This window comes from Ctenopharyngodon idella, chromosome 23 (genome assembly GCF_019924925.1).
Source record: "Ctenopharyngodon idella isolate HZGC_01 chromosome 23, HZGC01, whole genome shotgun sequence".
Lineage (NCBI taxonomy): Eukaryota > Metazoa > Chordata > Actinopteri > Cypriniformes > Xenocyprididae > Ctenopharyngodon > Ctenopharyngodon idella.
This window is the reverse complement of record NC_067242.1, coordinates 23342415-23369312: the sequence shown is the minus strand read 5'-3', so window position 1 is coordinate 23369312 and position 26898 is coordinate 23342415. Positions and strand designations below refer to the sequence as shown.

At 40.3% G+C, this 26898-nt stretch overlaps 1 protein-coding gene across 1 annotated transcript in view; it reads left to right on the top strand.

The window, feature by feature from the left end:
* Window positions 1–18815: 18815 nt before the first annotated feature.
* gnal (guanine nucleotide binding protein (G protein), alpha activating activity polypeptide, olfactory type) overlaps window positions 18816–26898 on the top strand; it is a 150174-nt gene continuing 142091 nt past the window's right edge. Inside the window, exon 1 of the mRNA XM_051882747.1 lies at window positions 18816–19089. Within this exon, the coding sequence (XP_051738707.1) occupies window positions 18873–19089 (217 nt within the window). The 5' untranslated portion in view covers window positions 18816–18872. The remainder of the gene's footprint in view (window positions 19090–26898) is intronic.

The following is a 26898-nucleotide window of genomic DNA, read 5'->3' as shown; positions in this document are numbered from 1 at the left end:
CAGGTGTCCAAGGTTACTGCCCAGCTCCGGCAGCTCAGGACAGATACAGTCGGAGCTCCCACTGTGCCAGCCCCACCTTCTGTTCCCCTTCCATCGTAGCAAGTGGATCGTCGTGTCGAGCCTCGTCTACCACCACCAGCTCCTTACTCTAGGGAGCCACAGTTATGTCGAGCTTTTGTGACAAAATGCTCTTTGTTTTTCACACTTCAACCCACATCGTTTCCTACAGAGCGATCTAAAGTGGCGTTAATGATTACTCTGTTATCTGGACGTGCTGCTCTATGGGGAACAGTGGTGTGGGAAAATCAACATCATTGCTGCTCCTCATTTGCCTCTTTAATTCTGTTTGCCGAAGAATTAAAGAGAGTGTTTGATCGCGGGGTCTCGGGACGTGAGGCGGCCCGGGAGTTGGCGGATTTACAGCAAAGTAACCCTTTGGTTACTGACTACTCTATTGATTTTCGCACTCTGGCAGTGGAGAGTAAATGGAACGAGGAGGCACAGTGGGATAAATTCCTGCATGGGTTGGCTGACCGTATCCAAAGGGAGATTTTCTTCTTGGATTTACCCACTAATCTGGATGGTTTGATCGAGCTGGCGATTCGTGTGGACAATCGTCTGCAATGCCGTGATCAGCGCACGCATCAGCTTTCATTTCCTGTTGTAGACTCGTCCAACGTTACGGTCAGCCCCGCCTTTGATCCAGAACCCATGCAGGTGGGCAAAACCCGACTGACCAGGGAGGAGAAAAATCATCGGAGAAACAATGGACTGTGTCTGTATTGTGGAACGGCTGGACATTTTGTTACCAATTATCCGGTAAAACCCCAAGCCCGTCAATAGATCAGAGGTTATTGACGGGTGGTGTATCTCCAGAAAAATCCTCTTCAGCTACTCTCCTCCCAGTCAGACTACAATGGGCCAACATTTTCCACACCTGTCAGGCTTTGTTGGACTCTGGAGCGGAGGGTAATTTCATCAACGCCTCTTGCTTTACAGCTCAAAATTCCTGTGGTCAAGCTTTCTCATCCCATTTCTGTTCATGCACTCAGCAGTCAAGTTCTGCCATCAGTCACCCGTAGTACTGGTCTCATCAAGCTCATCACATCTGGTAATCACACTGAAGAAATTTCTCTGTTGTTAATTGATTCACCCCTTGTTCCTGTGGTCCTTGGACATCCTTGGCTTTCCCGTCATAACCCTCACATTAATTGGCAACAGAACACTGTTTGCTCTTGAAGCAAGTTTTGTCCTGCGTCTTGTTTGTTGTCTGCTTGTTCTTCTGTTTCGTGTTCTGTGTTACAGGAGGAATCCGTGGACCTGCCTAACATGCCCGAGGAGTACCTAGACCTGAAGGAAGTCTTCAGTAAGTCTCGAGCTGCTTCTTTTCTTCCGCATCATCCTTATGACTGTGCTATAGACTTATTGCCAGGTACCTCTCCGCCTCAGGTTATATTCCAAATTTGCTCCTGAAAGGGAGGCCATGGAGAAATATATTTCTGGTTTCTCTTGCAGCCAAGATCATCTGCCCTTCCTCTTCCCCTGCTGGAGTGGGATTCTTCTTCTTGGCTAAGAAGGATGGTTCTCTGCAACCTTGCATTGACTATCAAGGGTTGAATAACATTACAGCAAAGAATACGTATCCTTTGCCGTTGATGTCTTCAGCCTTATCATTTGGTCCGCATCAGGGAGGGGGATGAGTGGAAGACCGCCTTTAATACCCCCAGGGGGCACATTGAATATCTGGTTATGCCGTTTGGGCTGTCCAATGCTCCCGTGGTCTTCCAGGCACTCGTCAATGACATGCTGAGAGACATGGTCAATCATGTTTACCTGGATGACAAATAGATTTTTTTCTTTGTTTCTCCAGGAACATATTCAGCACTTCAGATGAGTGCTTCAGAGGCTGCTTGAGAATGGTCTTTTTGTCAAGGTGGAGAAATGCGTTTTTCATGCACAGTCTGTCCCTTTTTTGGGGTTTATCATCTCATCCGAGGGGGTGCGCGTGGATCACGACAAGATTCAGGCTGTGGTTGGTTGGCCAACCCCAGATTCCCGCAAGGCCCTGCAGAGGTTTCTGGGCTTTGCCAATTTCTATCGACGTTTTATTTGTAATTACAGCCAACTGGTCGCCCCTCTGACTGCCTTGACCTCCACCAAGGTGACGTTCAGGTGGTCTAGTGCAGCTGAAGCTGCATTTTCCAACCTGAGATGTCGCTTTGATTTTTTTTTTCCATCTCGTACCGTCCAGGCTCCAAAAACAGCAAGCCCAATGTTTTGTCTCGCATTTTTGATCGTTCCGAATGTCCATCCTCTGGTCATTTCTGCGGTCACTTGGGAGATCGAATCGAAGGTTCGCAATGCCTTACAAGGGGTAACGCCTCCATCTGATTGCCCACCGAGTCATTTATTTGTGCCTGAGGGGTTGCGGTCCGACGTCATCCACTGGGGTCACTGTTTCAAGATCGCTTGTCATCCAGGAGTGAATCGTACTATTTTTCTGGTTAAGCAACGATTCTGGTGGCAATCTATGGCTCGTGACGTCCGTAGTTTTGTTTTGGCCTGTTCAGTTTGCGCTGTTGGTAAGACTTCCATTCAACTCCTGGCGGGCCTCCTTCAGCTGCTGTCTGTCCCTTCGAGACCCTGGTCCCATATTGCGCTAGATTTCGTCACAGTCCTCCCACCCTCCCAGGGCAAACCTCCTAGTTTTAAACTTGGTGGACCGGTTCTCGAAGGTGGCTCATTTTATTCCCCTGTTCAAACTTCTTTCTGCCAGGGAGACAGCGGTTACTGTCAATGACCATGTCTTTCGCATTCATGGCCCCCCGGTAGATGTGGTCTGTAACAGGGGACCCCAATTTGTTTCCAAATTCTGGAAAGAATTTTGTCGGTTGCTGGGGACGAATTTGAGCCTTTCTTCTGGGTTTTATCCCCAGAGCAACGGTCAAACTGAGAGGGTCAACCAAGACTTGGAACGGGTGTTGTGATGTTTGGTGTCTCAGAATCTGTCCTCCTGGAGCCAACAGCTCTCATGGGTTGAGTATGCACATAGCTCGTTACCAGTATTGTCCATGGGCCTCTCTCCGTTTGAAGGTGGTCTAGGTTACCAGCCACCAATTTTTCAGAACCTGGAATCCGAGGTCGCGGTTCCCTCCGCTCACGCCTTTGTCCAGAGATGCCATCACACCTGGAGGAAGGCCAGATTGGCTCTCCTCCAGGTGCGAGAGCGCACTAAGGCCCAGGCCGATCGCCACTGGTCCAAGCCTCCCGAATACATCGTTGGTCAAAAAGTGTTGCTTTCTACTCAGAACATTCCTCTCCGCACCGTTGGTAATAAGCTTGCTCCCAAATTTATTGGCCCATTCACTGTCACTAAGATCATTAGTCCAGTGGCAGTCTGCCTCAAACTTCCTCCGGTATACAGGAGAATTCATCCGGTGTTTCATGTATCCAAATTAAAACCTGTGTTTCGTTCACCCATTAATCCGCCTGCCCCAGTTCCCTGGGCAACTCATGATCGCTGATTAGTGACTGGTTCCAGCTGGTGCTGATCAGCTAAATAAACAAAACTGATTGTCAGTTTATCCAGAATTATGCAGCTCTAATTCGAAGGTGAATGTCTTTTCATCTGTGTTTTGTACCTGAGTGTGAGACACTGCTATTGCTAATATTAGCTGTATCTGGTGCTTTGTAGCAGGACTCGCAACTGGGAGAGTTACGCTGGTTTCTTAGGGCCCGTTCATCGTCTTTTGCATGCGCAAGTTCGTTGTTTCAAATGTAGGCACGTTATTTAAAATGTTCATTATTTCAATTGTTTCCAGGCGTGCCTATGCCGCGGCGAGATGAAAACATCTCAACTTTTCAGAATGCCGCAAGCGCACCGCAGGTCATGTGACAAGAACCAACTGATCAGCTTCGGCCTTTCCATAACAACATCGAAAGCTCAGCCAAACAGCTGATCATAGCCATGGGCGCCGTTAAGGGGGGGAAAGTTAGGACGATTCTAAGGGCCCACGCACTTTTGGGGCCCCCAGAGATCGGTTTTATTAGTAGTAAGAGTCAGTGCTTGAAGTGGGCCGGTACGCAGTACCCCGGCACTTCTCGCGCACCGGCACTTCTCACATGTTGCCGGTACTCTGAACGCCCACACCCAAACGTAGAATCATCAGGCTATTCATTTATTGTATACATCGTGCGTTCGGAGCTTGACTGACTGAAGCCCAATTGTTTAATTTTGCATGAGTAGCGCGCAAATCACTGTAGGCGCGTTCACCAGCGTGCTCCAAAAGTGTAAAAATTTATACGAGCCATTCCTATGCGACACTGATGATAAAATGTGCGACCCATTTGGATTCTATTGAGAATAGTAAAACGCTACGGAGAAAGTCTAACATGATCTAAAACAGCCACTAAAATGAAAAGAGGGGAAAATATCATCCTGCAAGCTCTTTAAACTCATGAAGACCACATTTACTAGAATTTATCACGTTCTATTGTATTTATTGTGGCAAATTTTGACTAGTTGTAGAATTTATAATAGATAATCTGTTAAGGGAATAGATTTTTCACTAAAGTTTTATATTACAGCTGTGGCATGTTGTAGCTATAGTTTCTAAACTGTGTTGCTATTTTTCATAACAAATGCTATAAAAAGAAAGAAAGAAAAAATTGTCTTACCTGTAATTATATCCTTATTGTAGCAAATGCTATAGTTGACAATTACAAGAACTATGTTATTTTAAGGCCGAGTACAAAGTAGAAAGAGCTTTAAAATATGGACCTTCTTTAATTTTTGACTAAACAATTGATTTGGTATAAGAATGTATGAATATGTATATTTGATTACTGTACTGTATTTTTCTATTACATTTACATTTGCATAATAAATCATCTGCTAGTGCTATAGCCATGGTAGGTCTCTGACTAAATACTGATAACCTAGAGGTCATTATTATTAAATTGCAGACAAAGATTTTGGATAGCTAGGTTGACTTGTATGTTTGCGGAATGGGTGCGGTGGGGGCCTCAGCCTCATATTCTTTCGTAGGGCCCAAAATTGCTAGCGGCGTCCCTGATCATAGCTGTACAGGGTGGGTTTTATTTCTCATCTCCATAAATATATCTAGTAGTAAAACTAATGCAAGGGCTAGAAATCAATTTATCCTTTGTGGATACTTCCTCGTAATTTGGGAGAGCACAGTTCATGGTTGCATAGCAACGACAGACGCCACGGGAGCGCAAGCGCTTTGGAAAGGAGGAGAAAGCGGCCACGCTTTCCATGCATTTTTAGACTCAACGTTTGAACGGCCCCTTAAACATGGTGCATTCCTTCAGATTAATGCAGTGTTGAAGCAAAAGTCAGCGCCGATTGTAATGAACTGCACACTTGCGTCATGAGATAAGGTCTTTGTCACAGGTCCTAGGAGATAGATAAAACTGTAAAATGCTCACTACCGTTCAGAGAATGACTGGAAAAAAGTCAGGAATCGATAACCAGAGTCGAAATGCGAGCATTGTTATTTTAATCCCCGGTTAATAATGGTCTAAAATGGAACCGGTTCTCGATACCCAACCCTAGTTGTGGATTATACTGCCTATCATTTGTGGATCAGGTTTTCACTGGACTTCTGTCTTGGAATTCATTCAGCTGCCCATTGTAGTTCCTGCGTTGCCTAGGAGAACATCTGCACCCACAACTTTCCTGTTTTATTCTGCTGTTGTCCATTGTGTTGAGTTAATAAACTTTTGTGCACTTGCAACTGAATCTTGAGTCATTTATCCTGACAGTGGTGAACTACGGTCCTGGAGAGCCTCAGTCCTGCAGAGTTTAGCTCCAACCCTGATAAAAACCCATTTGCCTATAGTTTCTAGCAACCCTTCAGACCTTGATTATCTTGTTCAGGTGTGTTTGATTAGCTGCGGAGCTGAACTCTGCAGGACTGTGGCTCTCCAGGACCGACGTTAGCTACCCCTGCTATAAACTATATCTCAGTTCATATTCCATGAAACTACGTAGCATTCAAGTAACAAGTTTATCTTGAAGAATAAAAGAGCCTAGGTTTTTCAATGAAAATTTCTTGAAAGGGATAGTTCAAAAGAAAAAAAAAATCTGTCATAATTTACTCACCCTCAAGTTGTTCCAAACTCTCAGCGTCAAATCTCCAGGTCCCAGGAGTTTTAACTTTATTGACAAGCAACAAAGTGAGATGTCAGCTGTTCATTTGAATTTGTCTCTGGCCAGGGCGCAGTTCTTATACATTATTCTTATCTGTTATTTCATAAAAAATGGCATAGTTCTCTGGTAAGATTCACCCCTCCAGTTTTTTTTTCCCACAACTAAGTTCTATATCTTTTGCCTCACTCCCTAATTACGGAATTCTGCCAATTGACGGTCAACCCTTTCTCATAGGCAAAATGTAACATTGTAACAAAGACAATCAACACTCCCCAGAGGCAAGAAGCCTTCATGTGACACCTTTAACAATGGTCTTATTAATTTCAGAGCCACCTGTTGTCTCATGGAAAAATCCAAGACTAAGCAAAATATGCTTAGTGGCCAAGTTAACTTCTCAGATACATATGACCCTTGTGATCAGGACATGAGGCCTCAAAACACTTCTGGCTTTTATATTAAGTCAAACTAATTCTACAATTGTTTTCTATAGGATAAATAAAACATTTCATCAGAGGTAGCTCAGTTCAAACAGGTTCTGGAATTGTGTTGTCGCACAAGTCATTGTCAGCATACATGGAACAGCCAGGTTGTGAATCATGCTTGATTGACCTGTCAAGACTGAAGTGGCATTTGTTCCTACAGTAGATTGTGCCCGATGATGTGATAACATTGTATGAGCGGGGCTTATCTCTGATTCTGACAACTGTAGCTGGTTTCCACGTGTTTTTTGATTCTTATGTATACTCTCTGTCCCCCCTTAAAGGCAAAGGAAAGCATAGCTGCCATTCTGTCATACCATCTCTTCTGCTGTGATTGACGATGCTGCAGCACTAGCTGAACGTGTTTAGGTATAGAAGGCCACAGAACAGCTTTGTTGACCGGTAAGATGGAAAGTAATTCTCTACCCATTAGGATCTGGGATGGACAGTATTTGAGACCAGTGACAGGAGTGTTGCAGAGAGTCAATAAAGCTAGGTGAGGGTCAGTGCCAGACTCAGCAGCAGCTTTTCATGCATGGTGACATTGATACAATGTTGAGTCAAACCATCATTTTGGTTGAGATTGAAATTTCAATGTTTAAAGTGTGTTGGATCAGCATTGAAATTTTTATAAAAGTTGACAGCACACATGGAGACAGTGACATTGAACTAACAGTGACTTGTAGTTGATGACCACAAGTTCATGTTGACATGAAACATGATACCAATGGTTAAATTATCTAATAATTTTAGCTGCAGTTCGTGGGAGGTTCCATAGAACTCTGCCTCATGGTTTGCTTGTTGGGTGAGGGGTATTAGAGATTATTTGTTAAATGTAACAAATAGTTGTGTGTCTGATCTGTCTCTGTCGCTACGTAAAACAGTTCATTCATCTCCAACGAACATACCTGACACCATCCAATGCTACGTTGTTAAATTTTGACTTGTCAGCCTGCAAAACACTGCTCAAATCTTGCACACTCCAGTCCTTATGTTCTTTGGCAAACAGCTTCTTGTAGTAGTTGGCTTACAGTTCAAGATGAATTTGGAGTTTGGAGGTCTCATCCAGGTTTTTAGAAGCTGTTTTGAGGTGGTCCCACATTCAGGTCATTTTCATCCTCTTGTCAAAATGCTCATTAGTCTTCCTTGACCAGCCACAACATTTTAAATTCTGCATGGTGGTGGTCTCACTGTGTTTTGAAATAATTTTGTGGATATTGTGACCATTCACATCCAGTACATGAGCAATATCCAAAACCAATTGACCAGATTTAGCCATTTTAGCAATATACTCCTCGCAGAGGACATGTCCTTCAATCTGGCCATTTTCACTAAAACCCACAAAATAACATCTAATAATATAGCTAACGCCTGTCACATAGTGATTTATTGAATTATAGATTTAGGTCAAGTCACCTTTACTTGCATAGCAAAAAAAAAAAAAAAAAAAAAGCAAAATAAACAGGAAAATAATGCTTTCCGGCTGTTGTTCAGCTGAAGTCAGTTCAGTGGTGATTCAGTTCTGTTGTAACTAGATTCACCAGCTCCGCAGTGCTTGAGAACAGCATGACTATGCTGGTCCACCAGCTAGACAGCACTAAACAGCACTATACAGCACAATGACAGCACTAACCAGCATAAACCAGCCTAGACCACCATGTAATTCATGCAGGTTTATGCTGGATTTTTTAGCAGGAATACTTTACAAACTGTCTATACTGTCTAGTTTATACCCCACTTTATACTTAAGCCTATAGTCTTGCTAACATGGTGTGCAATGGAATTGCAACAAGTAAAATGCCAACCCTGATCCTGGAGTACCTCCAAAACTGCACATTTTTTATGTTTCTCTTATCTGACACACCTATCTGATGCCTTGTAGTCTTTACTAACAAGCTGATGAGTTAAATTGGGGTGTTTTATTAGGGAGATATCTAAAATGTGCAGTGCTGGAGGCACTCCAGGACCATGCTTACAAGAAAGAAGATTATTCAAGTGTGCTATTAGTATCTTTATTCTTTTAAACTAAAAATAAAAAAGTATACTTTCAGTCTACTTTTTATGTGCTTCTCAGAAATATACTTAAAATTGCACTTAAGTACTTGACACTAACAGAAAAGTATCTTTGGTCTACACTTGTACTCAATCTTTTGATCAGGATGTAATTAAAATTATAATTAAATATTCTAAGTATACTTGGATTTTAGTGCTGTTTACTCTTTTGATTTTACATACTGTCTTATAAACTTACATTGTTTGAAAATATTGATTTATAAAGAAAGCAGATGTGTTCCTAATTCTGAGTATCTGAATTTTTGTGTAGGCTAGTCCACAGGTAGTGTGCATAGGAATTTACTTAAAATCTACTTTACTCTTTCCCCGCTATTGACTGAATTTTTCAGCTATCCATGTTTTCACTGTTATACGGTAGGTGGCGTATAACAGTGAAACACATGTTACACATGTTGTGATGTTGTGACCATAGTTCTGAAGCCGATCCGAATGTAGTCTTTGACAAAAATGTGATTTTCTCAGCTTCTAGTTTAAAGTCTTGCCTTTTTTTTAATGAAACTTACCCATATTCAAGTGTTGATAAAAATGATGCATGAAGCTAGAATAAAATGTTTTTAAAATGGAAAGTGTTAAAGTACAGTAATTTCCTACTACTTAATTCTGAAAAACAGAGATTCAAATTATTGGACCAAAAACCTCTGCATGTAATAACCTAGAGTATTGTCTAACACTTGATGGCTGCTCTGTCAAATCTTTGTCATTAGTTAAGAACCTGGGGGTGCTCTTTGATTCCAGTCTTTTATTTGAAAGCCACATTTTTTAGCATCTGTAAAACTGCATTCTTTCATCTTAAAAATATATCTAAACTACGACATATGCTCTCAATGACAAAAGCTGAACAGTTCATGACCTCAAGGCTATATTATTGTATTGTTCTACTGCAGGGATGGGAAACGTTGTTCCTGCAGAGTTTAGCTCGAACCCTAATCAAACACACCTGAACAAGCTAATAAATGTCTTCAGGATCACTAAGGCTGTGAGGTTTTTTTTTTTTTCCAAGGTTGGAGCTAAACTCTGCAGGACAGCAGCACTCCAGGACCGACGTTGCCTATCCCTGCCCTACTGGGTGGTTGCTTAATAAACAAATTCCAGCTGGTCCAACATGCAGCAGCTTTTTTACTAGAACCAGGAAGTATGACCATATTAGCCCTGTTCTGTCAACACTGCATTGGCTATTAAACAATAAATAATTACTTACAAAGTACTAGTACTTGAGCAAGCTCTCGATGCATTATAGCCCTTCATGTCTATTGTGATCTCAAAATTCTAGCCAGTTGATAATATCTAGAATATCAAAATCAACTGCAGGCGGTAGATATTTTTCCTATTTAGTTTTTTTCAAACTCTAGAATAGTCTTAGTGCGGAAAGCAGACACACTCTGTCAGTTTAAATCTAGACTAAAAACACACCTATTTAACTTGGCATACACATATGTATAAAGGATTGTTAGGCTGCATAAATTAGATTAACCGGAACCGGGAACAGTTCCCATAACACCCGATGAGCTTGTTACGTTGTAAAAAGAATGGCATCTACGCTAATATTAGTCTCTATGTCTATCCTGAGGTTACTGTAGTTAGCCGGTCCATATCCACATCAGATGGTGGACCTGCACCTAGACACGACCACAACGCAGACCTGAATGTCAGCAGAGACTGTTAACTAGACAATCCCCTGTGAAGGCCTCGTCAACATGACAGCCATTGGCACAGAGCCTCAGTAAAGACCAAATTAAAAAGACAGGTCCTCCGCGCAGACCACTATGGACAGCTTCGGCTCCATACCGGAATGATGAATCCGATCTTCAATAAAAGGAACTGGATGAATATTTGAATGCTACCGATCCCGATCTGAATTCTGACTTGTGATGCAGCCTGAATCATAATCACACCATGTTTGTTCATTGGCGAGGCCCCCTGACTAAGCCTGATTTCTCCCAAGGTTTTTTTTGGAGATTCTGTAACCTGATGGATTTTGGGTTCCTTGCCACTGTCGCCTGTGGCTGGCTTAGTTAGGGGCACTTAATATTCAACAATATTATTGATCTGACTGCACTGATGCTGTTGTATGAGAACTGAAATGAGCTGGATGATGACCTCATTTTTGCAGATCAGCTTTATAGATGAAATTAACAAATTTAATAATTGATGATCTTTACAATGGAATCGAATCAACATTGAACTGACTTCACCTGAACAACAGCCAAAATGCATTACGATATTTTCCTGTTATCACTGTAAAGCTGCTTTTAAACAATTTGTAGTATTGTCACAGAGATGAAGAAGATGAAGGTACACAGGTTCCAATACAAAATGTCTTTAATGACAAAGTAAACTCAGATAAAGACAGATGGTGTAACAGTGCATGCATGAAACAAGCACAAGCACAAAACACAAACATGTACACAAACAATGTACATGACTGACAAATAAGAGTGAACAGGGAGGAACTTAAACACGTAATGATGATGAACTAAATGATGACCAATGATGAGTTAATGTCCATGGAAACAGATGAGTGGCAGGGAAAAAAAAGACAAAGAACACATGTGACTGATGAATACAAACTAAAAAGTACATGAAAACTAAACTAAGAACAAACAAAACTTAATACGTGTGATAGAATGCCCCCTCCCAGAAGGCGCAACCTTGCGCCGTAGAGAGAAGAAGGAGGAGGCTTAGGAGGAGGGCGTGGAGATGGCTCAGGGTTGGTGACAGGGGATGGCGAAAGGATGGTGATAGTGGGCGGCAACGGAGGAATGGTGACATCCGGATGGTGACGAGACCCCGGCGACGATGATGATGGTAGGCTGATGCTCCAGAGCACAGTGACGACAGCCCACGGTGGAGTCAAGGGAGGGAGGAGCCAGGGTGATGTAAAGGCTGTTGACAACTGGGGGACGACCGATGGAGGTGGAGCGGAGAGCCGATGGAGCTGAGCAACATCGCTGACACAGGAGGCCTATGCGATGCTGGGGTGACAAGCATCTGAGGCGAAGCCCGAGGACTGAGGTGATGCCGGTGTGATCAAGGACAAAGGCGTACCTGAAGGGAAGGAGGAGCCTGCTGCAGCCATAGGGGTGGAGGAACGGAGCACAGCGGATGGCCCACAAGTCGGTGGTGAAAGTGGAGTGACGGCATATGGTTGAGCTCTTTTTTTTTTTTTTTTTTTTTTTTTTTTTGATTTCTCAATTCATGACCCCTTTTTTTTTTTTTATTATGCAAACAGACAATTACAATATTTACAGAAAAGAAATTAAATGCAAAATACAAATACAAAGACCAACAAAACATACATAACAGCCAGTATGATTTGGGTATGTGTGTGTGTGTGTGTGTGTGTGTGTGTGTGTGTGTGTATAACTAAGTGTAACTGGGTGTGGGAGTGGAAATATATGAATAAAGGAGCATGTAGGAAAGTACAACATACATAACCAGAGTTAAGAAAAAAAAATATATATCAAAGAGGAGGGAAAAAAAAAAAGAAAAAAAAGAATTGACAATAATAATGATGAAGATAATAATAGTATCACACGCAAAAAATGAGGAAGGTGACAATAGCAACAGTATTAATAATAAATAATAATAATAATAATAATAACAACAATAATAATAATAATAATAATAATAATGATAAATCCAATTAATAAGAAATGACAAATAGTAATAATAGTATTAGCAGTAGTAGTAATGATAAATATTAAGAAATATACTCATTTAATCCGGAATGAGGGGGAGGTTAAAGGATCAGGAAGAGGAAAAATAAAGATAACAGTAATAGCAATAATGATAATATTAATAATGGTAATATTGATACAGCCATTAATAGTAATGATAATAGTAGTAGTTGCAATGGCAGTGATAATAATAATAATAATAATAATAATAGTATTAATAATGGTAATATTGATACAGCTATTAATAATAAGATATTATAAAGCTGCCTCTATTCCCCTCATGGCCATGGCATAGGATAGACCCCCGTCAGTGTCATGTTGCAACGAGCTATCAAGGTGCGGTGCTGCGGGGCCGAGGGTCCCAAAATCCATCCCCATCCCGAGTCGTCCCACACATGCCACGCTTACCCTGTCTGTGTTTTTTTTTTTTTTTTTTTTAATAAATATGGCTGCTTTCATTGTTATACTCATGATATGTTTATGTCAACTAGTGTATAATGCATTAAAAAAGCATGGCATGCAGCATGGAACCAGCCCAGTGCAAAGCCCAGGCCGCCACGCCCACGCCACACTTACCCTATGTGTGTGCATTTTTTTTTTTTTTTTCCTTTTCCCTTTCCTGCTTTAAACTCATTTTATGCTCCAAATGAATGTGTGTGTGCAACTCATCTAATATGTGAAGCATTAAAACAGCGAGACAAGTGCTGAGCCAGCCAGAGACAAGAAATCCCAGGTGAAAATACAAGCTGGAGGGCGAAAGCCCAAGGCCCCCGCCCCACATCACACCCACCCACACCTAATCAAAACCGCACATGTCAGGGACTAGTATGCCACAGCCAACCAGGGTCCAGAAACAGCAAAAAAAAAAAAAAAAAAGAGAGAGAGAGATTTAAATATAATCTTATAAGTACTTTATTTATATTTGATATTAGTCGGTGTTGCTACCTCTTCCTGACCCCCCTCCCCCCAATCATGTGTGAATATTGATGGTGTACCATTGAGGATGGCTTCAGACAAAGAAGGTCAGTGGATTCATGACTGTAGGAAGTTAAAGAGAGATGACCAAGAAGGGTGTAATTCTGATGTATTATTTTGAGTGGAGGTAGACAAGTTTTCCATGGAGATGTACTCTATTAGTAAATTTTTCCAAGTTGTAATGTGTATGGTGTTCCTTGATTTCCAGTTCATGAGGATAGTTTTCTTGGCGATAGTTAGAGCCACTAGGAGTAATTGACTGTTTGTACTGCTTAAATTGATTATGGATATGTCACCTAATATACAGAGGAGGGAGACAGCGGGATGTGACATCCCATAAGGTTGGATAGTGAGTCAGTAACGTTTTCCCAGAATTTTTTAACTGAGGTGCAATCCCAAATAGCATGTAAATAGGTGTCTGGAGTGTTTTGTGTGCAATGTGAGCATGTTTCTGAAGAAAACCCCATTTTAAATAATTTCCGTCCAGTTAGGTGAAATCTATGAAGTACTTTATACTGTATAAGTTGTAAGTTGGCGTTTTTTGTCATGAAGTAGATATTTTTACAGATTTGTGTCCAGAAAGCGGCATTGGGAGCAATGGATAAGTCTGATTCCCATTTTGCATTGGGTAGGCTTAATGTATTGTCTGATTTCGATATTATTTTATATATTTTGGAGAGTAGTTTTTTTGGGGAGGTTATATTAATTAGCTCTGAGATTGGAGGGGGAAGGTCTAGATTAATTGTCTGAATGTCGATTTTTGATTGAATAGATGATTTGATTTGTAAATATTATAAAAAAATATTCCATATGGTTGAGCTCTGCAATGACGGAGGCAGATGGAGACTTGACGAGATCAAGGTAATAATTTATAGTCCATGCATCTTAGTGCTGCCCTGAAACAGCAATGAAGATTCAGAGCAAACTGACAAATCACAGTCCAGCCAATCCCCAGTCTCACCAGTATACCCTCAGCCAAAGGTGTCAAGGGCTTACACCCCTGGTCAGACTAACTGTGGGACTCTTCTTCTGGGGTGAGTGTCAGCGCTGTCCTTTTCTCCTCGGGCTCTGGCTGACGCATCACGGCGGGCGCTGGCTCTCCGCTGGCTCACACGATTTCTTTGTGGTCGAAGGTGGTGAAACGGGCTCTGGGATCAGCTGTGTTTTGGACCAGGGGTAGATGTTCTCCAGACACTGGATGATGGCGCCCCTCCAGTTTAGTCCAGAGGTGTCTGGGAGGTGTCTACAGGGTGGTGATAATTAGCCCCAATCCAGAACAATGACCTCAGGGTCTCGTTGTGGAAGGGGCTGGTGACGGCAAGATAACAAAACTGCTCAGTGTAGCTTAAAAAGTCTACATTCTCTCAAGCAATAACTGCAAATTTTGCAGCGTAATCCATACTTGGGTCGGTCATTCTTTCACAGAGATGAAGAAGATGAAGATGAGTGTACACAGGTTCCAATACAAAATAATGTCTATAATGACAAAGTAAATTCAGGTATAAAGACAGATGGTGTAACAGTGCGTACGTGACACAAGCGCAAACACAAACACATACACAAACAACTAAGAGCGAACAGGGAGGAACTTAAATACATAATGGTGATGAACTAAATGATGATCAGCTGTGATGATGAGTTAGTGTCCATGGAAAAAGATGAGTGGTGGGAAACAAAGACAAAGAACACATGTGACTGATAAATACAAACTAAAAAGTCCATTAAAACGAAACTAAGAACAAACAAAACTTAATACATGTGACAAGTATAAAGCACTATATAAATAAATGTGACTTGACTTGACATTTCTTGTTGTAGTATGAATAATAAAACAAACTCTTATGTCTTAAACATAAGGTTAGAAGGCAACACAGCCTATAGAAATAAATTACAAAAATCAAAAGGGCCTTAAGATAAATGCTTTAGATAAATAAGGTTTTGAGCTGCAAATGTTATCTTTACATTCGTTTGAAATTGTCCTACAGTGTCAGGACACTGTAAGGAGTCGTGCAAGAATGACATATTTTTGTAGGTCAAAAACACAGAACTGAGTTAGCATTTTAGCACTTCCGGTTCCATCATACTGAAGTCAATGGATTTTTTTTAATGGGTTTTTGGTTAAATGCTTGAAATAGGGTCTGTGGTGAACACAAGCTTAAGATATTTTCACGTTTTATTCTACTATATAAAATACATAATTAATAACCTCTTGTGTTTTTTTTTAAAGATTTTTTTAAAGTGGTTGCTGACAAGTGGCTAAATTGGAATACAGAGGTTGTCGGAGACATTAAATGTCATCAGCCAAGCAGGTACACTCATCTACTCACGAATCTTCTTTTACAGCCTTGTTGTGTTTATAATAGTGCTCTTGCAAACTATAATATCTCAAACTTTTAGGGAAAATGTTTTTAAACAAAGACTGAAAGAGTTGTCGGAACCTTATGGTAACACTGATGTCATGCAACAGTGGTGGTGTTCATTTATAGCCTTTGATTCTGCCATTGTATTTATGCTTCAAAATTCATAAAAGTTAAAGATTATCATGATGAACAAAATGTGTAAGAATCATAAGCTTTTGTTAGTTACAGACCTTATTGTCTGCGATAATCCAAAAGCCAATGGGAAAATATTGGGTTTTTGTCGAGGGAACCAGGGTGATGCTAACTTTCTGGCTGGCCTACAAAAATACAGCATCCCTTGCACATAGGCTATGTTTCATTTGGAGAAGACACAATGAAATGTTTGCGCATACACAGTGCTGGTTCATATTTGGAGCACTGGTGTTACTGTACTGAGGAAACATACACTTACGACATTATGTCTAAAGGACAGCAACACAAAGCTGAACAGGCGGAGGTGAACAAACAGCGCTGAAATGGTCAATTGAATGACATTTGAATTCTCCACTGTAATGCAATCTCATGCATAATACAGCATAGTTTTTGGATTAAAGGAGTCATTGGAATAAAACTGATGATGTAGAAGCAGCCACAGCAGCCAACCACCACTCCAAATTAACGCATGTACTGTGCCTCACTTTTCGTGACATTGCTTTTTAAACCGAATAAAATGGCTCATAAAAACAAAACAAAAAATAACCCATTTTCCCTTATTAATAAACATAATGATTGCTATTGATGTTTTCATTAATGTGCAACCTGTATATAACTGTTAACATCTAAAAAAAAAAAAAAAAAAAGTGTTTTAGGGTTTCATGAACTTTATTTAATATATAATGCAACTTTTTTGAGCAACAGAGATGGTGCCACCCTGGGAGTTTGTGCCCTATGCAAGCCGCATACTCATACGCTGGCAGTACTGTTGCAACCAGTGTTGGGTGTAAGGCGTTACTAAGTAATGCGTTAATGTAATTAAATTACTTATCCACTGAAAAAGTAAGGGATTACTGTTCATTTTTAGGTAATTTAATTACAGTTACTTATAATGTACTTGCGTTACATACGGTAAATTAGTTCTGTTCAAATCAATATTGAATTTAAAATCTAAATTTGTCGTCTAAACGCTGCCTCTTTAAAATCGTTAGCTGTAGTGCAGTTGCGCGTGAGTTCGCAACTTCTCACCAGTTGGCTGTGTAGTCGCTGTCAGAAGATGTCGGCAGAAGCGAGTGGCTGTTTTGCAGAATGGAAATATTCCAATTACTTTTTTGTAATTGGAATATTTCCGCTTTGCGTCGGGTGGTTCTGCACCTCTACGTCATGCATTAAAATCCTTTAATGCATGGCTAGCCGTGGATTATCCCTTACGTATATAGTAGTTCTTCATAGTAGTTCTCTGGGAGTTAGGCCTATGAATAAAATAGTAGTTACTGATTAACTAATAGTGAACTACCACCTTCAACTGAGCACTATTACTTACTAATTCATTAAGAGTTTCATGTTAGTTAATAGTAGTTACTAGAGTGTTAATAATGCATTAGGCCTACTCATTTGTTCCTGTGTAGTTATTCATTAATGAAGGATCAGTATTCTAAAGTGTTACCTATTTTTCTTACACAAACACATCGCTTTGCTTCAGAAGACCTGTATTAAGGCCATGTGGTGTACATTAATAATGGATGGATGCACTTTTTTGAGCTTCATACTCGTTGGTCCCGTTCACTGCCATTGTAAAGCTTGGATGTGTCAGGATATTTATTAATATCTCCAATTGTGTTCATCAGAAAGAAGAAAGTATACACCTAGGATGGCTTGAGGGTGAGTAAAGCTTGGAGTTACGCAATTTAAAAGGGTGGTATAATACCACTTTTACAAGATGTAAAATAAGTCTCTGATGTCCCCAGATGTGGTTTTAGCTCAAAATACCCTACAGATAATTTTTTTATAGCATGTTAAATTTGTCACTTTTTGAGGCTCCGTTTTTGTGTGTCCCTTTAAATGCAAATGAAGTGCTGGGTTAGTGATGTCACCAACCTGGGAAGAAGCTCGTTGTAGTCCCTACCAGCCGTTTGTTGTAGTCCTTAAACAGAGAATTCTTTAAAAGACAATATCTCCGTTTGCATTGAACTTTCAGCGCTGTAACTCTGCAGATACTGTTTATGCTCAAGCAGCAACATTACACACTAACTAAAGTTAAAAAAAAAAAAAAAAAAAATAGAGAATTCGAAATGAACCACCCCTTTAGAGTGAACTAAAGTTTCTCATCTCTTCTGGGAAGGCACACATACAATTTTGTTCTGGAAGGATTTGTACGTACACGTACAGTTTTTCTTTGTTATACAAAGATGTTTTATTTGGTCATCACAAAGATAAAGATCAAGGACCAATATTTTTTGATAAACTTACACAAATGTACATTTGAGGGTGCTAAGCCCTACGTTTTCGTTTTTTGTACTTAAATCCTATATAGACACTCACATCCAGCAAAGCCCTTAAAACTTTCGCTGTCAATTTTTTGATAGTTTCCTGATTTTGTAACCTGTAATTGATTTCTCAGTTGTACTTACTCCTTGGTATTGGGTTTTGTATGTTCTTAGCAATTATACAATAATAATAATAAATAATAATAATAATAATAAAAACGTATACGTTGCAATAACTTTTGTGTGTTTGGTAGGGCGCGACGGAACTGTGATGATTTTGGGATGTACTTTTGTTAAGTGCGAATGCGGGTGCTATGACAATCAGCTGATCTGAAAATACGAGAAACGTTCAGATGAGGGACAACAACGCGTCCTGATAACACTACAATAATAAAATCACTCTATACCCAACACTCTATAATATGGGCAAATACACCACATCATCTGCTGGTGGTCTTTAACCGGACACGGGGCTGTGAGGATGTGCATGTGTTACAGTCTCAGACGGCAGCTCTGTGACGATAATAACGTGGATCAGATGCGGGATTGTCGCGTACCCTTGAGCACTGGCGGGGGGCGGGGACACACGCGAGGAATGTGAGGACGAGGTATCATCGCACTACTCTCTGTTCTTCTGTGGGAATTCCCACACACTGGTGAACAGGTGTGGACACATGGACGATGTGCTCATTCAGAACGGGCACAGCGCGGGGCACCGGTGTAGCGGCGCTTTTCTCTACAAACACAGACCCACTAAACATACAAACTTAGACAAAGTGAAAGCGGAGAAGGCCGCAGTGAAAAAAGCGAAAAAGATCAGCGAGAACATCGACCGAGAATTAGAAGAGCAGAGGCTGGATTATGATAATAGATATCGGCTGCTGCTGCTCGGTGAGTGACCCTTTATCACAGATGACACTGGTACGGTTAGAGTAATGCATTTGAGAGTCAAGAGCATGAATAGACAATGAGGCGTTTGAAATGAACACATCTTTGGTGTTACCCAGATATTAGGCTACATAAACGTTGGCCTTTATTGTCTTAATTTTTCCTGTAATTTGTTAATTCAGTTTATTACTAACATTATGCATAATACGGACTGAATATTCAGAGCTGTCACTCAGTTTGGTCTAAGTAATGCAAACGTAAACACCATGGTATTAGAGTAGCCTATAGTCATTCAGTACAGTACCATGTTATAGCATAATTTACTTTTTTGTAAGGGGTGCAACCATAGGTGGAGGGTGAACCAACTCTAGGGTAAGGCTAGATGCGATTCCTCCATAAAAACAAAGTCTATGTCATGAAATAAACATAAAAATCGCCTATCAGCAACCTACACATCCCAGCACAAACGCAAACAACAACAACAACAAAAAACGTTATCTTCAAATTATGAATGAATTAGGCCTAGAAAGCGTGAACAAACTCCGGCGTTTCAGCGATGACTAATCTGAACACCTCTGATTGGCAATTGCAATTGTAAGCTCAACAGAATCGTGCGTGATTGGTTATAGTGCGCAAAGCTGTAAAACGCGTAAAAAGTATAACGCAACATGAGTAGATGATCTATATTAAATGCCACAATCGACACTTTTCATTTAATTTTCATTTTCACTTTATTACTAGATTTAGTTTAAATGTGCAGCTGCATTTTTGGCCAAGCCCTAGTTAAGTTTTGACCCATGTCCAGGGGAAGGCTAAGCCTTCCGCAGCATTTACACACGCTCCGCCTATGGGTGCAACATCATTGTTTGGATTTCGAATCTGATGATCCTGGTTTTAAGATCAGTGTGTTTATTACAGAGTTGTCAAACTCAGTTCATGTAAGGGTCCACAGCCCTGCAGAGATTAGCTTCAACCTGAATTAAATGCACCTGATCCAGATAATTAAGTTCTTCAGGCTTATTTGAAAACTACAGGTATTTCTGTTTGAGCGGGGTTGAAACTACACTCTATAGCACTGTGGCCCTCTAGAAACTGAGTTTGACACTCCTGGCCTATTATTAGTCCTCCTTTAGGGCTTTCAATTTAATTGCCTTGTTCATTTTTTATAGGATGTTCTGAATTCCCTTAGTCATTAATGATTATTACATAACAGAAATGTAACAAGACTGCATTTTCTTATCAGCTCTTCTAGAGTACACAGATTGTATGAACCATGTAGGGCTTGACCTCACGCCACCTACAGTCTGTGAATAAATTCTGAATAAACACACTTTGATCCACAGTGCTTTGCCTTTCTGCCTATTTCTGCATTCCAAAAGATGCCTGTAAGGCCATTCTTACTTCAACATGGATTATGAAACAAAACAACAACAATAAAAGTTATTTTTAGCATTGTTAATAGTCATGAATGCAAATTTAAATGGAAGGTGAAATTGCCCTTAGATGCTGGCAAATCACAATGATAAACAGCTCAGCAGGCTTAAAGTCCCCATGAAATCAAAATTTAGGTTTTTTGGCTTTTAGTATTAATATGTTAGCCTTACTGTTATCTATAAGCTAGTGTGCTCCAAAACAATGACACAATTCTCATTTAGAAGATATAAGCATTCAAAACTTAAAGTCTCTCACTTCCGCCAATATGGATCAACAATTTTGGTGACAACAGCCTGCACTCCAGCTTCTCAGAATTTTCAGATTTTCCGTCCAATCAAATGCTCTCTAGAATCTAAAGCATCCCGCCCCTACATTATAAATGGACGCTGAAGCTGCGGCTAAAATCCTTTATATCAAGCTTTGATCTGGCCGAGCTTTGATATAAAGGAAACGCTACTGGCTGTTTTAAAAAAAAAAGGGAAGGAGCTGGTTGACATGTCCCGCCCTGTCTTTCTGTTTCAGTGGAAATTACGTCAACACACTGAATAATGCTACGCATTCCAGGGCACTTCAGTGGGCCTGAACTCAGAGCCCTGACCTACCTTGACATTGATTTATGTCCAGCGGTGGCCAAAAATATTAGCAATGTATGAAAATGTATTTTACATTTTTCAAAAGTGGAAATAAGAAAAACTTTACTAGATGTGGTATGAGATTTGCAATGTTGAAACACATAATCACAGTCTGTGAAAAGGGTCCATGATCTCCGAGCCACTTCATTATCACTCTTGCCTTGTAACATTGTGCTCCATCATGCTGGAAAATGCATGGATCATCACCATATTGCTCCTGGATTGTTGGGAGAAATTGCTCTTGCATGTTGTTTTGATGCCATTCTAAATTCATGGCAGAGTCTTTGGACAGAATTGTGAGAGAGCCAAAAAAAGGAACCCCATACATGGATGGTCTCAGGATGCTTGACTGTTGGCACAACACAGGACTCATGGTAGCATTCACCTTTTCTTCTCTGGACAATTGATTTTCCAGATGTCCCAAACAGTCGGAAGAGGGATTCATTAGAGAAAATGACTTTGCACCAGTCTTCTGCTGTCCAATCCTTGTACTTCCTGCAGAATTTCATTCTGTCCTTGATGTTGTTCTTAGAGAGATGTGGTTTCTTTGCTACCCGTCTTCACACCAGGCCATTGTCCAAAAGTCTTCACCTCACAGTGGGTGCAGATGCACTCACATGCACCGACTGCCAATATTGAGCAATCTCTGCACTGGTGGTGACACAAATCCATAGCTGACTCCTCAGGAAGAGACTAAAAAAGAGTATTTCAGCAATTAGGGTTAGCTTAAAACCACTGGCTATTAATTATATTATCAGTATGTACTGTATAAACTTTCATTACTTTGAAAAGTGATTAATCTTATTTTTTAATATAGTTTGATTTCACCCTTTGAATTTATTTTGCCCTGAATACTTTCAATTAAATGATGAGCTGAAGACAAACTAAGTAGTAATTTATTTGTACCCTGTTTAAGATAAGAGAAAACAACAAAATAAAGTTCTAAAGTTATTAAAGTTTAGGATGTGAGCAAGAAACACTCTCACAAACACCAGTTTTTACACTGTCATAATCCGATTCAATATTGTGTTCGACGGGGAGGTGCTTGTAATCTCTGAGCTTCTATTCTTAGAGAAGTGGTCAATAAAGAGCAAAGTCTCAAAGTTATTTAAAACAATTCTGCCAATTACTGTGTTTGCATTCTCTCATGTTTTGGAACCAGAACTGTACATTAATGTACACATTAATTACTTAGTCAGTTAATTACATGGTACTGGTACACAATTTCTTTTTAGAGAAAAGTTCACTTTCTAATACATTATTGTCAGCATTTTTACGTGCTCACTTAATTCATTGATATAAATGCAAGATATGCACAACATTGTCCCATTATTCATATATTAAATCAGTATTTGATGAAAGGACCATCATTTTACTATGGGTAAAGGGTGTTATGCACAACGTGGATCACAGTGTTTTTTGTTTTTTTTAAGTGTATCAGCGATAAGATTTAATAAATAAATTAATAGTAAAAAATAAATTTCTTAGACTTATGTAGTACCAACAATTTGTGGTCTTGCAAATGCACCACAGCATTATAACTTTCTATTCTGTTCTATTAAGACTCATTAACACCCGTGCCACACACTTCACTCTGTTCCCATGGCTGTTGGCCCCGCCTTGCTTGCTACATACCCCCATTGCCCTTTGAAGGCTCTACCAAAGCCCCTGGAAGGCAAGCCCACAACCGTTAGCCAAAAAAGCGTAACGGCTAATGCCAACGCTCTGGCTGTGGCGGTACGCATGGGCGGTACTGGCAGTACACAGGAAAAGAGACCAGAGGCCATTACACGATAGGCTGAGAGGTGCCGCACGTGATTAAGTTAGCCGTTATGCTTTCTCCAATGGTAAGAGATTCAGACCCTCTCATCTCCCTATAATATACAATCTCTGGCTCTACTCCCCCACCCCAGACTGGGGGGAGGGGTCATGGGGGTAAGGACAAACGAGGCAAGGCGATGTAACAGGCACCAATTTAACAAAGTTCACATTCAGGGAAGAAGGAGGCAGGACCGGCAAACGTTCAACATAAAACTTTAATTAAATAAACAGACACAACAAAACGACTGCCACATAAACTAAAACAAAACAACAAAGTTCCAGATCTGGTTCTCTGTCTTGCAGTGTCGTCACTTGGGACTCAAGACTGGTGTGGCGTGCAGGTGCACTCATTAACACTCACGGGACCAGTTTCACTCCATTCTCATGGCTCTCGGCCCTGTCCTGCTTGCCACAACCCCACTACAGGATGTAGTGATGGATCACTGTGCTCCACTAACTTCACTCCTATTGGTTTTTGCTCCCAAAAGTCACTCATCACACTTAATTTTGCATAAAGTTAAACCTTTATCTCAACTTTTTCACATCGCTGGATGCCTACATTCTGTCTCCAAAAGATAATGTTGCTTGTGACACTGGAAATCGCCAGCTCTCTATTGAAATTAATGGGATCATGTAACTTTGTCACAGGTAGTGTGAGCAGGGCTTCATTGGTGGAGCTAGAAAGAGGCTGCTTACTGCAGAGCCAGTGGGTGGAGCTGGACATCCAGCTCCCCCTCTCTGGGCATAATGGCCATTCTCTAGGCACACTCTAACCTTACCCATAACCCTATCCTTAAACATAACTTGGTCAGGCTGTAACCATTACATCTAGAGAGGGGGAGCTGGATGTCATTTGGCTCTGCATTGAGCACCACTTGCAGCTGGAAGGTCCAACCACACCTTAACCCTATCCCTAAACTTACTTAATTAGTTAAGCTCCACACCTTAGGTCCACAGAGATGGAGCTTGACTAGGTCAAGATCCACCCATTTGGCTTTGCAGTGAGCTCCACTTGGCTTTCAAGTGACATGTAAACTTTTCTCCATTTAAGTCATGGGTGTCCAAACTGCTCCTGTAGGGCCACTGTCCTGAAGAATTTAGTTCCAACTTGCCTCAACACACCAACCAGGATGTGTTCTGGTATGCATAGTAAGACCTTGATTAGCTGGTTCAGGTGTGTTTAATTGGGGTTGGAGTTAAACTCTACAGGACAGTGGCCCTCCAAGAGCAGGATTGGACACCACTGATATAAGTCAAATGTATGAGGATGTACAACCAACTAGACCAGGGGTTCCCAAACACATTCCTGGAGCCTCCCCAACACTGCACATTTTGCATGTCTCCTTTGTCTGACACACCCATTTCAGGTCTTGGAGTCTTGACTAATGAGCTGATGATCTGAATCAGGTGTGTTTGATTAAGGAGACATGAGCTAAAGCCACTGGAAGACAAGCCTGCAAACTTTAGCCAAAAAAGCGTAACGGCTAATGCTAACGCTCCGCCTCTGGCGGAACGCAGTGAAGGAGACCAGAGGCTGTTTTTCAATGGATGAGAGGCCTCACTATGCTGATTAAACAGCTTTTGTGGGGAAATAGCTAATCATTTAATTAATTGATAGCCTGTTTGCTAATCTTCAGCATGTTTTACACTAAACTATACTTCCGTTGGGAACTATATATAGATTTTAGCTTGATAAAAATGTATTTTTTTAAGAGAAGGCAGACTAGGGAATGTTGCGACTGATGTCACTGCCATTACACGATAGGCTGAGAGGTGCCGCACATGATTAATTTAGCCGTTACGCTTTCTCCAATGGTAAGAGATACAGACCCTCTCATCTCCCTATAATATACAATCTCTGCATGAGCTGTTTCTCATTTCATTTCATTTCGAAGGCTGCATCCTCAAGAGGACGAATCCTGTGAAGGATGCAGTATATGGAGTGTCCTTAACCAGAATTAAACAAGACGTCCTTCGTAGGACACACAGGCAGCAAAGGAAACAGGAAGTATCATGTTGCTATGCCAACACGTTCACGGCAGTGTCGTTGTGCTCTCAGCAAATGAATGAAAATTATTTATAAATTTGTAAAGTAATTTGAAAAGAAAATGTATTTACTTGTTTTATTTTGGCTAATGCTTGATGAGCTGGCATATGTACAACAGATAACTGTTACAGAGACAAAGGAGGAGGATATTAAGTAGAACAAAGTTTAAAACGAAAACAAGCATGAAACTACTTAAATTTAAACACATCTTCGCTTGTATGTACATTTGCAGACGCCGCCATTTATTTATTTTTTTTTCTTCAAATAAATGACGGTTGTTAACAGCGATGCAAAGAATTGTGGGCTATCTGCAGCAGCGAAGGATACACCTCATGCATCCTCCGAATTCCTGTGAAAGAAGGCTGCATTCGAAAGTCACATTCGGAGTGTCCTACTTACTTTTCTGAAATGATACAGCCTCAATGACGTATGCAACCTTCGAATGCGACCTCCAGAGGACGCAGCCTTCGAAATGAGACACAGCTATAGAAAACATGCAGTGTTGGGGAGGCTCCAGGAATTTGTTTGGGAACCCCTGAACTAGACCATGTATTCTGTCTTCCTAATACAGGCAGCACTGTAAAAAAATAAATAAATAAATAAATAAAATAAAATTGCTGAGTTGAGTTGCTGCCCTAAATTTTAAGTACAATCAACAAAGTACAATAAACTGGCTGAAATAAGTTGTAAAAATATATATATATTTTTTTTAAAAATGTCGACTTATTGATCATATAATTTTTTACGTTGAGTGTATACATTAATTGGCAGACTAAATTCAGTAACTTGATTATGTATTGTGACAAGGATTCTGTTCCAATAAACATATTTACTTATATAACTGTAACATGATTGGATTGACATGATCTCCATAGAAATAACGTTCCAACCTAAAAGGGCACTTTCACTTTCACGATTAAAAGTGAATGCACAGGAAGCGATTCACAAATGAATGCCAGGCAGAGTTGTGTTTATGGCATAAAACAAATTTGTAATTTTTTTATTTGCAAATTTGAGAAATTAACTCATTTTTGTGAAACTCCTAACATATATTTGTGGATCTCATTCTATTTATTTGTGAATTTGTTTAATTTTTGTGAATCTCTTTACATTTATTTATGGATAATTATTATTTATTTGGAATAACGGAATGATTTTAACCCCAAAATTAAAGCCCCTATACTGCCTCCTAGAGTACATGACCACGCACAAAAGTGTGAGAAATAATTTATATACATGAATGTTTCCAAACAAAACACCCATAAACCTAGAATTACCATAGATATGGTAAAAACAACTGAGAATAATGCACCATAATAAAGAAAGAGATCCATTAATTGCAAATTCTGCCATGTCTAATGTCCACCAGGGGGAGACTCAGGCTCTTTATCAGTAAAGCCAGAGTTTCCATCCTGCATACTAGTCTCAAATCATATTCAGTAGTGTCAGTACCCATCATTTGCATTAATTGGACACTATTCCTGGCCTTGGAACTCTTTAAGATGAATTTTGCATCTAATTTTCATATATTTTACATTTAAAAATCTTCCCATTGTTCTAGTGTTCACTTCTGTGTATCCTGGTGTGATAAGAATCATCCTCCAAACATTCAGAACATATATCACAATGTATGTACTGGCATTTGAAGGCATTAACAAACAGTAAACTTGCATTAGTTTGGATGATTAAGAAGGTACTTTGCCACATAAATATTTCATTATGTCCATGTGCTTCAGCACTCTTTACATTTGACTAATGCTGCAGTAAGGACTGGAGGTGGATAATGTTGTAATGAAAAAAAATTTTTTTATTCAATTTCACTTTCTTACTAGCCTCCTTTTTATTGTGTCATCACTGTTTCACCATATGCAGCTGTCT